This window comes from Panicum hallii, chromosome 4 (assembly GCF_002211085.1).
Source record: "Panicum hallii strain FIL2 chromosome 4, PHallii_v3.1, whole genome shotgun sequence".
NCBI lineage: Eukaryota > Viridiplantae > Streptophyta > Magnoliopsida > Poales > Poaceae > Panicum > Panicum hallii.
In genome coordinates this window covers 44416619-44429869 of record NC_038045.1, presented here as the reverse complement: position 1 = coordinate 44429869, position 13251 = coordinate 44416619, and the positions used below count along the sequence as shown (strand labels likewise).

General features: G+C 47.4%; 1 protein-coding gene across 1 annotated transcript; it reads right to left on the bottom strand.

Annotated features, from left to right (window-relative positions):
* Nucleotides 1-2799: 2799 nt before the first annotated feature.
* LOC112890525 (fatty acid desaturase DES2-like) lies at nt 2800-3999 on the bottom strand. The gene has a single exon (XM_025957404.1). The coding sequence runs from the start codon at nt 3997-3999 to the stop codon at nt 2800-2802; it is 1200 nt and encodes a 399-aa protein (XP_025813189.1).
* Between the last annotated feature and the right edge of the window lie 9252 nt (nt 4000-13251).

Here is a 13251-nt window from a genome sequence, read left to right as displayed (position 1 = left end):
ACTCGGTCTCACACCCTAATTGAGAGCGTCCAATCCAAATATGGTTGGTGGGTCCCTGTAGCGCAGCGCTATAAATAGAGGTGGAGACCAGCCGCTTACAGTACGAGATTCACCGTGCGCTACCAAGGCTCCACCAAAAATCCTAGTCCCGATCGGATCCACGGGAGCGCTGAAGCGGTGGGAAGCGCCGCCACCACTGCACCGCGCCGTCGTCATCATCGACTAAATCCACGACTTCGGCCGCCGCCCCTCCGCCGCCATCAACCTTGGCCTCACCACCGCTAGCTCGACATCGCCGACTCCAACTCCTCGAAGCCTGACAGTCTTCCCTTACCCCCCCCAACCCCCCCCCCCCCCCCCCCCCCCCGCGTCTCCTCTCGATGTAACTCAAGAGCTTCCTGTTTTACTGTCTGTTAATGCAAGAATACCCGCTGATCTGCTCCTAGAGGTCCTAACAGTTCTAACACCGGACGCTAGTGTAATAGTGCACTAGTGCAGGCAGGTATGTGGGCTTGCATCTAGCAGTAAACGTCAATATGAATCCATTATTTATCTACAATACTACTACACTTTGTGCTGTCAATATTTCCTACTGATCACATCATTCGATCAGAGGGTTTAGGTTGTTTCTAATTTAGTTTTATTCTTTTTGTAATTCATGAAATAGGGAGGTCTATCAATTTGTCATGTCTTCTAGAAGTAGAAAATATGAATGCCGTAATGAAAAGCGCATGAGGAAAAGAAGACTTGAATAGTTTGCTCAGACTCAGAAGGGTGCTCTCGATAGATTTGTTGTTAAAGAATGTCAAACAAGTACACAAGATCAAACTCCTCAGGCAGACAGTAATGCAAATAATGATGACAACACAAACAATGTTGAGGCTCACACTTCAGAAATTGATTTAGTTCAAGCTAATCCTAACAACGCTGACGGTGTTGATGCGACCCTTGATGGATCAGCTAGTATCGAAAGTGACCCCTGACAATGCATCTATTGCTTCACAATCGGCAAAGGAGTCAATTAGAGTCAAATATCGTCTACCTATTGTTGATCAAGCTATTGCTTCACTTACAAACAGGTTCGAACAATACCAAGGGTAAGAAAAGACTTTTGGCTTTTTATTTACTTCACAAAAATTATGCTCCTTAGATGACAAGAGTTTGTTGACTTCTTGCGCTCATCTTGAGGCTGCACTTAAGAGTGGTGATCATACTGATATAGATGACAAAGAGTTACACGTGGAGTTGAAGTTTCTCCAAGAATTCATTCCTAAAGAAGATACGGGGCCTCTTGATATTCTAAAGTTTGTGAAACAGATGGGCTGTTTTCCTAATGCCCAGGTTGCATACAGAATTTTATTAACTATTCTTGTGACAATTGCATCCGCAGAGGAAGCTTTTCCAAATTGAAGTTGCTAAGACCTACATGCGTACTATGAAGCAAGAAATGCTCAATGGACTGGCAACAATTGAACTAGAAGGTGATATTGTGGAGAACATTAAATATGAGATATAGTTGAAGATTTTATTTTGAAGAATACTAGACATGTTGCTTTTTCATAGAAGTTAAAAAGATATCGGTAAGGAGCACTTGCTTTTTACTCCTAATACTATTACATGGTGAAAAATCATCTAAATACATTCTGATTATTTATAATTTTCTACGTATAAGGCCTCCATTTTATATTTCGCACCAGGACCTCCGAAACTGAGGTACGGGCCTGCTTACATCAAATAATTAAAATGTAAATGGAAACAAGTGGGACTTAGAATGGAATTGGTCATGTCCTCATGCATGTTTTTCTTTTTTAAATGGCTTTAGTTGGTAAGTAATGAAATGTGCTTAACAGTGATGGCAGGATAGACATTCATATATATCATTTCCACAAGTCATACAAGCACCATATATACCTATTCCAGAAAGGTTATGCCATTGTTGTTGTTATTGTGGTGGCTCGTAATTGTAATATAAGGCCTTATTACATTTGCAAACGCTAAGTTATATTTAGTTCATCTATTCTAAATTAGACTTGAGAAAATCACAGGCTGGGCCGGGCTCAGATGGGGTTGACAAAAAGCCCGACACATTTCAGGCCGAAAAATCGCACCCACAAGAGGCATCGGACCAGAATTTTCGGGCTGTTATCATACCAGGCTCGAGCCGGGCTGCCACCATTTTTACATGTGAACATAATTAAAACAAATAATTGGGTTGGGCCGAGCCTGGCCAATTTTTCTAGGCTCGCAAAAATCAGCACCGCACCCAGCCCTATTAGAAGCACGGGCCAGGCTTAGCTCCCAGGCTCGGGCTCTGCTAGGGCCTCATTTGCTCTGGTCTATTCTAAATGAATGGCATATGGCACTTCCATCTTCAAATAATGAATGTGTTTGCATCTTTTACCATTATTTAGAACAAGTAATGTAATTGCAAGAAAATTTAACGCTAATACATATTTAGATACGTGTCATGTTCTCATATGTTGTGTTCCAATTTGAATAGGAAGTTATGGATTTGAAGGTATACCACATTGTGCGCGGTAGAAACGTAAAGTTTTGAATAACTAGGATGCGAAAATGGAGAATTCATAGTGTAAAAAGTTGTCGGGGTTTGCAGTCCCTCAATTACCGCTAATTATGAGTGGAACATTGAGGGACTACTGAAGCTGCTCTTTGACACAACAGTAGACACACAATAATTTACGAGTCAATACTTAAGAAGCGAGATTCAAATCTAGCTTCCGCAGTAACTCCATGTCGAATCCGGTGCCCTCGACATCCAACCCTAGCTATATGTATGCATCATCCGTCGTGGCGGCCTTCAGGCTCGACATTGAACTTGCTGCCGAACCAGTACACGCCGCCGCCGCGGCGGTCGGGCTCGACGTACAAGCATTCCTTGGCCGCGCGCCACGCCGCCCGCACGATGGGGGTGGAGTCGAAGCGGTAGTACTCGCCGAGGACCGGCCGGATCGCCCTGGTGGCCTCCTTGGCGTGGTAGTGCGGCATGGACGGGAAGAGGTGGTGCACGACGTGCGTGTCGGCGATGTTGTGGAACGCGCTGTTGAGGAAGGCGCCGTAGTCGCGGTCGACCGTCGCCAGCGCGCCGCGGAGCCAGTCCCACTCGCCGTCGTCGTAGCGCGGCACCTCCGGGTCCGTGTGGTGCAGGAACGTGATGAGCACCAGCCACCCGTTGACGACGAGCATGGGCACGCCGTAGACGCGCGCCACCGTCCAGAACCCGGCGGCCCTGGCGAGGCGGTACAGGGCGAGCGAGAAGGCCACGACGCCGGCGTCGGAGACGACGACCTGGGCGCGCTCCCGGCCGGTGGAGAAGATGGGCGAGTAGGGGTCGTAGTGGTTGGCGAGGCGCGGGTAGGGCCTGCCGGTGATGTTGCAGGTCAGGTAGAGCGGGAACCCGAAGGCGAGGACCAGGGCGAGCGCGGCGAGGCGGACGGGGGCGCTGCCGTGGAGGCGGCGCGCGTACCACGGCAGCTCGGACCGGCGCCACGGCACGAACACCTCGTCGCGGTCGAGGGAGGCCGAGTTGGCGTGGTGGCGCCGGTGGCTGTGCTTCCAGGAGAAGTAGGGCACGAGGAGCACCGTGTGGAGGGCGAAGCCGAGGGCGTCGTCCAGTAGCGCGTGCTCCGAGAAGGCGTGGTGCCCGCACTCGTGCGCGACCACCCACAGGCTGTTGAGCGCGCAGCCCTGCGCCGCCCAGTAGAGCGGCCACGCGGCGAGCCGGAGCGGGCCGCCGGCGGGGATCGCCTGCAGCGCCAGGTACAGGAGCGCGGCGACGGCGGCGAGGTCGCGGAGGAGGTAGGAGCAGGACCTGGCCACGGAGCGCCGAAAGCAGTGCGGCGGGACGGCCCTCTTGATGTCGGCGAGCGTGAACGGCGGCTTGTCCGCGAGGGAACGTTTGGGCGCGGCGGCGGTCACCTCGCCGCCGGCCGCCCTGGCAGCAGTCCGGCCGCCATTGGCACGCGCTGCTGGTTGCTGCATCGCGAGGAGAAGAATCACGCGGTCCCAATCAACAGAACTGGAAGGGATAGATGATTCTGAAGCGAGAGAGATAACCTGAGGTATTTATATGCCCAGGATCGTTGTCTGGCATCATTGAAATCCACGCTTTTGTCACGCACCCTCTCTCCGATTGTCCGCCTGCTCGATGATGGCACTGTGCGTCACTTTCCCTATGCTAACCTCGCAATTTCTCGGCGATCAACTCCCCTATTCGTGCCACCTGTCGATCTCAGCGGTTTAATTTCTCCGATCCCCTTCCGCTTGGAGATGGAGATAATCCTCGATCTCTTTCCGACTTTCAGCTTCATCGAGCCGGCCTACATCCTTGAGCTTGAGGTGCATCGATCAAGCCGACCATGTGGCACAACAGGAACAGATGGAGCACTTGCCGCTTTCTCGGCGGTTCTTCGTTACGCCGCAATCACCCTCGTTCTCGAGGAGAACGAAGATTTCGGCCGTTGCTTTGTCGATGTCCGAGCCTACGCAAGCATTGCCAACCAGAACAAAAGAATAGTCAGGGACTAAACATGCTAGACCAAAACAAGTTCAATTATGTCTCGTGTATAAAATTGGTTAATTGTCTGTGTTCTCATCAGTGTCTGCAGCATGAGTATTGCTGCTGCTTGAATAGTAGATGAGCAATCTTGAAAGAAATCGGCGCTCGTAGCCTAAGAAGGGTAGGGGTGAATTAGGCAAACTTAAAACCTTAACTTATGACTTTCAACTAGTTTGCACAAAATATAAACTAAAACATGCTATCTAGATCTGCAACTACGGTTCTTCTAGTGTTCCAACCCACCTAAACATGAATTTTGCAACCTATACCCAATCCTAGCTTGATTCTATTCTAAGAATGTCAAGGTGCAAAGTTATAAGAAAGAAGTGCGGGAATGTAAAGAGGTAGGTTAGGGAAATGCAAACTCGGCATGTCGATTTTTTCCCGTAGTATCGGTGGGCTAAAGCCACCCCTATATTGGAGCTCCACCAAGGTACGCGCCTGGTCACCAAGTCTATTCCGGTCAAGAGCTTGGTCTCACCACTAAGGATCATGCCACGTAGATGAGGACCTTGCCACGAAGGCAATGCTCACCACCTCTTGCACCGGTCACCTTGACGCCGTCTTCACTACAGAGCTTCCCACGAAGAAGAGGTCTCCTCGTCCCCGCACAAAGTCGTCGTCACAGCTCCACACCAAGCCGAGGGTCGATGACTTGCTAGCGAGCCACCAAGACTTCAAGAGGCCGGCACACCAAGATTACAGTGGTGGTTCACTCATGAACCTAACACAAGGTAGCTACACATTGCTCTCTCACTCTCTCTTGGCCTAATCTAGCACTAACACTCTCAAAACTTGTGCTAAAACCTATGGATGTGATCACTAAGCACTATGGTGGCTAGGATGACCTTTTGAATGTGTATTAGCTTCCTCTATACTCCAGCAACCTTAAATTGACGAGAGAAGGGGGTATAAATAGCACAACAACTCCAAAGAGCCGTTGCTCCAACGGCCAGAAAAAGAACAATAGTGTCGGATGAACCGACGCTCTGCTTGGGTGGGTGTCAGTTCATCTGGTACCCCTTTTTTCCATATAGCCGTTGGCCCTTCTCTGCCACGTCTTCTTTTGATGGCGTCATTGCACCGATGCCTTCATTCGACGCCCATCGGTTCATCCGGCGCTGAAGGGTTTTGTCCCAAAACCTTCTGTCACTTAACGTGCTCTTGGAGTACTCAAACTACGATTCATCGGATCATCTGACACTGAAGACTGGTTCATCCGATGCTGAAGACTTCTCTTCACTTGATCGTCGTTGCAATTCTGAATTGCACCAACCCGTTCATTTTTGGTACCGTCGGTTCATCCGACGCCCTTCTTGATGCTTCCACTTGTCCAACTTATCTCAGCTGTCATTTGGACACCTCAAAAATATTCTCTCTAGTTTTTCACCATAACTTGGCATCTTGACAGTGATTTGGACATCTTGACTATGAATGACTTCATCCATGGAATTTAGAAATCCTACAAACATAAGGTTACAAACTCTGTTAGTTCTATTGATTATGTTGTCACACAATCACCAAAATCACAATTATGACCTAATAGGGCCATGTTTCTTACAATCTCCTCCTTTTTGGTGATTGATGAAAACACAATCAAAGCAAGCACAAATTTGCAAGAATTGAAAAATTGAACCACTTACACTTGCTTGGATGCTTACCACCACCATCCAATCTTGGACTTGACCTTCCCCTAAGTGCATGGTTCTTCCCCCTATATTTTTCCCAAAATTTTAATTTGGTGTTGGGTTTATTTGTTGGATTTCTTGTACCTAATCCTTGCTTGACCACCAACTCCTCCCCCATATTTGCTTCGATTCCACACTTCTCCCCCTTTGGAATCAAATCACCTCAAAAGGCCTAGCAAAACAATATAGCTCAAAGGGAAAGATTAGTAGCCTAGGAAGTTAGCTTCATGAATCATGATCAATATAAGATGATATCAATGAAGATACCATTTTGAATCTCACTAAGGAGGATCATAAAAAATATAAAACTAGCATGACATGAGCTAAGCTTTCCATAAATGTGTGCACAAAATGATAATGTGAAAATCAAGTGCGCAACTAGATATTTGAGCAAGAAAGCTTAGACCATATCGTGCACGGAGGTAGCTCTAAAAGATCAAAGAATTGACAAAGATACCAATGGAAAGGTTTGAACCATGCATACCTCCGTGGGAAACTAGTTATCTTGATTGTACCGCTTGAGATAAGTTGAGTGAGAAGCATTTTGTCGCACCAGGGGCTACGAGACTGCGTGTATAGATATAATATTCTAGAATACGGGATGAGGCATGTCCCATACCTTATATCTATTGTAACTTCTCGTATACGAGTAGGACTAGTCGGAATAGAAGGAAACTACCCGAGTAGTGCTCGAGTAGGACTCCTAAGCTAGTATCGGGCTAGAATTCTATGTAACCCTGTCCCCGAGACTATATAAGGGCGGGCAGGGACCCTCTCTTAAAAATCATCACACCAATAACCAATCCAATGCAATACAAACCACCATACAGGAGGTAGGATATTAGGCACATCGTGGTCTGAACTTGTCTAAAACCTTGTGTTGCTTGCACCTTCGAGTTCCTGATCTCGGCGATATCCTGCCTACAAGTCTACTACCTTCGGATATACCTAGGTAGACTTGCTGGTAAAATACCGACAGCTAGCGCGCCAGGTAGGGATGTTTATTGAAGATCCACTAGCGAACTCGATAGCATCTTTCAACTCCGTTGCTGTACCTGAGGAGGGCGCCACCTTCGTCTTCGGCTCCTAGGTCCGCTTCGCCAATGGTCAAGGTGGCTTCAACAGCCACTTTGCCAACCCTAGGAAACCGGAGACACCGTCGCTCACCTTCAACCAAGACGTCGGCACTCTAGTTAGCGGATCCAACCAAACCCGACTTTCCGATCTAATTGGAAACTACGCTAGCCGTCTCCGGCGATCCCCCATCCCCAGATCAGTGCTGGCAATTTAATCGCCGAAATTGATCGGGTGGACCGTAGCATCACCTGGTGGATCAAGCTTGCGGAGGCTGCTCTTTGACACTCTTACGACTCAGCTCTGCGACCCGAAATTGCTCTGAGACACGACGTTCCTTTCTCGCTAATGCCAGCGACATCTTCTATGGAATCGATCAACTCGACCGATCCATCGCCAATTGCATTAGGAATGCGGAAGCCACTCTTCAACACTCTGGCCCTCAGGGGCCAGGCGCATCCACATCGGCATTTGATCGCGACCTTGACGACTTCATCTATAAATTCGGTGACTCGTCGTCACCTAACCTGCCGGAGAAACTCAAGTACAGTCCCGTGTTCGAATCCAAGTCCCTCTCCGCTGTGGATGAGAACTTGGATTTCCTACTACAACTCGGAGATAGGGAAGCCACTGCTTGCCAAGGGGCTCCCGTCTTCGACGACTACTCGGACTCCGGCGACCATATCACACCTTTATTAGGCGGACACCAGGCCTTGGCAATGGAATCAAATCTGGTGGGTGAGCTTACACGACGGAAGGTCACGAAACCCTCCAAACCACTCGACATCAACCCACCACGCTACACCATTGACCCCGATGAACTTCCGTTCCAGGAAGGTAGGCCCCTCGACTCCTCTGACGAAGAAGGAGGTCTGATTTAGCCAAAAGCGGGAAATTTTCCACTGGAGCGAGAAATATTCATGGTTCGCATCGCGCAAATTCAGGCCACAAACAAAGAAGGCTCGAAGCACCTCCAATTGGAAGACTACTACATCGATGATGACTACATCTTTGATACGCCGGGGCAAGATACGGATACGATGATGAAATACAACGATCCCGAACTACCTGATCATTTTCCCGACACCGAAGATGCTGTGAAGATAGAAGATGAAGACAACGTTCAAAGAGAACGATGCAGGTTCAGAAACGCCAAACGTGCCAAGCGCAGAAAACACACGATGGAGCGACGATAGCACCAACCCGACAACCTCTACGACTTCTTCATGACCGATCTCCGCAACATCATCAACATCGGCTGGGACGCTCGCAATATCATTATCGCCCGGCAGCAAGAGCGTGTCGAGGTAGAAGGCTATAGTCCCACCAACTACCACATCCCTCAAGACTACTTGAGTTCAAGCCGGAAGCGTAAGCCGGACACCCTTGACGCAACCATGGAACAACCAAGTCGAAGTAAGAAGACCTCCACATCGCAAGAACGCTTTGAGAGGGCTCTCCATGGGCGTTGCCTGTGGCATCCGAACGGAAGTCACTTTGCCTTTGAGTGCCATAACCTCCGCAAGGCCCTAGGAGCCCCGCCACTCAAGAGCGTCAAGAAGAAGAACCATGAAGGGAGGAAGCCAAACTACTCCGGACGATGAAACATGAAATAATTAGGACCTGATCTTAGGAGTTTTTCTTCGAGGCTTTTTTAGGGAATTTGTGTGTGTAACCATTGTTTTGGAAAAGAGTTTTTGAAACGAGGGGTTCTTCACATTTAAACCCAAAAATCTTTTTTGTTTGTCGTTTGATCAAGGAATTAAAGTCACATTTTTCCTAAAGTAAAGTGAGAAGCAAATTTAAACTCTCTTGGTCCGTTGAGCTAACAAGGATGCATCCGCCACACGATTTTGTTGGGAACCCTTTCACAACCGAACTTGATGACCATCGATCAGAATATCCCTAACTGAGTGGTCATCCCGTTTGAACATGATTAGTGGAACCTATCAACTAAATGCACTATGTACGAGAAACTACACACACAATCCAGAAATCGACTTCAAAAGCTCATACGGCCAACTATTGATTCCAGTAACGACTCCGACTACTTGTCTCTTAAAGATAGAAGCTACGGAAGAAACTTCTGAAGGGGCCCTTAAGCCCACGTTTCCAGTAACTACTATGACTACTTGTCTCTTGAAGACAGTGGCTATGAAAGCAACATCTGAAGGGACCCTTAAGCCCACGTTTCCAGTAATCCCTATGACTACTTGTCTCTTGAAGACAGTGGCCATAAAAGCAACCTCTGAAGGGGCCACCAAGCTTGGATTGCCAGTTGGGCTGTGCACATTTGACATGAGGAACAAATACGCCAACTGAAGAGGTTATCAAATCTATAACTCCAAACAAATCAGAGTACCGCGCGATCGAACGTTATCTGAAGAGTACCGCGCGATCGGACGTTATCTGATTAGTTTGATGAATTCCCATAAGGAATATGTGATCGAAAGGCAAGTTATCGACTACATCTAAGGGTGCAATACTTAGAGTAGCATGACCCAAATGTATCTATTCCATCTAAGATCTACGATCGTCGATACTATAAAATAGTATTTTGAAAAGATCACAAGGCAACAAGTAAATAAATATATTTACAACCATATAATAAAGTGGATTGTTCATAACATCTCAATATTTTTAGTCTTGTTCCAGGCTTTCAACTATCCTATGGGCCACTAGCTCAACTTCTTTCAGATAATCTTTGAATCATTCTTCTCAACAGTCTGCAGCCATGCTGTCTACCAGTGGCTCCACATTAGCCTTTGGCCAGAAGGACTTGACGAGACCAAGCACATGCGCCACGTAGGTCTTGGTGGTCTCAGAGACGTAGCCAACAATCTTTTGTGGGGCCTCATGAAGACGCTCCAGCAAAGTCCTGTGGTCGACTATTCCTTCTTTCGAGGGGTCCACCATGTTGACGACTACTTGGGCAGCCTCTTGGAGATTTTCAAGTTGCTTTTGCCTCAGCTCTTTTTCTTCGGCCATGGACTTGATTTGCTTCATGCATTGCAACAGCTACTGGTCTGCATCTTTGAGTAGTTTGGCCAAAGCACTCCATGTCATCTGATGAACGGTACAAAAGATTCTTCATGTCAGTCAGCGGTTCTTCTTTATACATTATCAATTTTTTGAGTTTTGCGTGCAAAAGACAAGAAGAAGTACTCATGCAAGTTCAGAGACTACTTTCTGACTACATTCAGCTGGCAAGACTACTCGGCAGGGAATTGCCTTGATGGGCTTTTCTTTGAGCCTTGTTCTTTTCTTCAAGATTTTTAACCTCTTGCATGAGAAGCCAGACTTCGCGAGTGTGCTCCAGTTTTAGTTCATCGAGTTTGTGCTGCACTGCAATTCTCTTGTGGATATGCTCTTCAATTTGCTTGTCTTTGGCTTGCAATTGGTGAAGTCCATCTTCCACGGCCCTCAACTTGTCTGACTTTAGTCGAGAGTGGTTGGCCATCGTCTACTCAAACAAAGAAATAAGCAAGTTAACTGGTGACACCATTATGCAATAAAAGCAAGTTATGATATAAAAAAGAAGTCACACTGTGGAGAACTTGTATAAATCCTTGAAGGTATCTTGGAAATGCTTCAGAATTTCGTTGGTCAGCATCGGATCATCGATAAGCTCTGTTGGCACAACATGTTGCCACCCATGTGGTGTTACCAGGATGGGCCCTGAAGAAGTATCCGCAGTTTCTTCATGTTCAACATTTGGTTGCTTTTGTCGGGTACCTACCACCTCATCCGCGGTAATCACTCGAGCTTCTGGCAGATTAGTACTCGCGGGCGGGGGTGGCACGATAGGCTCACCTGTCAGCATCTCGGGGGCTGGATCATTTGTCCCAGACTTGTTTTCCTTAGCTGGCTCAGCACTTGAAACATCAATTTCAGCCTCAGCACTTGACAATACACGAGTTTCCTCGGGTACTGACGACTGGACGATGGTAGCAGTACCCAGCATGTCGATCAACGCCGCAACATCTAACTCTTTCTCTAGCTCTGGGGCTGGACCATCCGAGGCATGACTGGGCTCATCCAAACCTAGAGTAGAGGATTTCCTAAGCACAATGGAGAAATTGTCAAATACATTATTGATTATGAGTTCACAAAATCTGCAAGAGAAAAGTACTCGAGTACTCACATTCACGATTTTTTCACATTCAGTTTCTTCACTTTGAGTACCTTAAGTGTTGGAACAACACCTGAAGTACTCGGGGTGGCGGGTTTGATAGCCAAGGCTGACGTCAGCTTTGGCAAAGCACCCGCTGCATCACCAGTAACATTCAACAGTGGCTCCACTACAACCGAGGGCATGGTATCCTTTGTTGTAGCATCATCGCCCGCAGATTCATCTTCTGCCCCGTGCTTCGATAACTTAGGGTTAGAAGCATTAACACTAGAGAAGAAGAAAGAAGAGGCGAGTGTTCAAAAGCAAGCTCAAGAAGAAATCGAGAAAGGTACTCATAATGTTTAGGAAACATTTACCTCGATGGTTCATCATCATCGATAGAGATGATAGTTGCCATGCTCTTCTGAGTGAAGACCCTTGATTTCTTGTGGTGGCTGGGCAGGAGATCACCACCAGTCAAGTTTGTGCTTTTGTGGGGAGTAGTCGTGCTGGGCTTCTTCAGAAGGTCTGCTAGAGGTATATCATCTCAAGTATCATCACCTTCTTCATCGGTCAAGGGATCATAGGAAGGACGGTTGTTCAAAGCCGCTGATACGCACTCAGCTTCAAATGATCAGGGCGGTCAATCTCTAGAAGTGGAGGCGAACTCCTATACAAGTCTATGTATCCTTGAAGGTCAACAACAAACATCAGATACAACATATGCACATGTCAAAAGTACTTAGACAAACAAGTAGCATACCATTTTTGGCTGGTTCGAAGCACTGAACATCACTGGGATATAAGGTACAGAGTGTACATCCATTAGTACGCGTTTCACTCATTTTAGTGCCTCTCCTAGCGGTTGTTCCTCTGCAGACATTCGGGAGGGATCTTCAGGTCCGAGGTAGTCAAAATCAAATTGACACCTCTTTTGCAAAGGCTGAAACTCGGCGCTCAAAAAATGAATACATTACTGAAGCACCAATAACCCCCATCAATTTCAATGCTTGGATTACATCGAGTAGTTCGTCGACTTGTTCCATCTCGGAAACTGGGGGATTCTGTTTCCATTCCGGCTGTGGCTTCGGTACTCCTCCAGGTCTCTCAGCCAGTGACGGTTTATGATTTCCAATATAAAACCATAAGTCCTTCCAACCCGAATGACTAGTGGGGAACTTATACTTCATGTACGTTTCAACCGCTTTTGCTTCCGTTGGAACCCAGCTCCTCCAACTACGTTTTGGCGCTCCAGACTAGGTTGGGGTTTCAAGTGGAAAAGGAATCGGAACATAGCAAAATAGGGTTCGATTCCTAGAAAAGCTTCACACAAATTGTCAGTGTTTTACCGGCAAGCCTACCTAGGTATATCCTAAGGTAGTAGACTTGTAGGTAGGGTATTGCCGAGATCAGGAACTCGAAGGTGCAAGCAACATAAGGTTTAGACAGATTCAGGCCGTGATGTGCGTAATACCCTACGTCTTGTATGGTGGTTTGTATTGCCTTGGATGATGATTATTTGGAGGGGGTGGTCCCTGCCCGCCCTTAAATAGTCTTGGGGGACAGGGTTAGATGGAATACTAGCCTGATACTAGCTTAGGAGTCCTACCCGAGTACTAGTCGGGTAGTTTCCTTCTGTTCCGAATAGTCCTACTCGCATACGAGTAGTTACAACAGTTATAAGGTATGGGACATGCTCCATCCCTTATTCCGGAATATTATATGCTATGTGCGCAGTCCCGTAGCTCCGGGTCTGACAAGCCCTCGAACTCTTCGTAGTCGAGTACTGTAGGATTTTGAGT

Coding starts and splice junctions, on each gene's coding strand:
- LOC112890525 (XM_025957404.1), bottom strand. CDS start 3,999: ATGCAGCAACCAGCAGCGCGTGCCAATGGCGGCCGGACTGCTGCCAGG.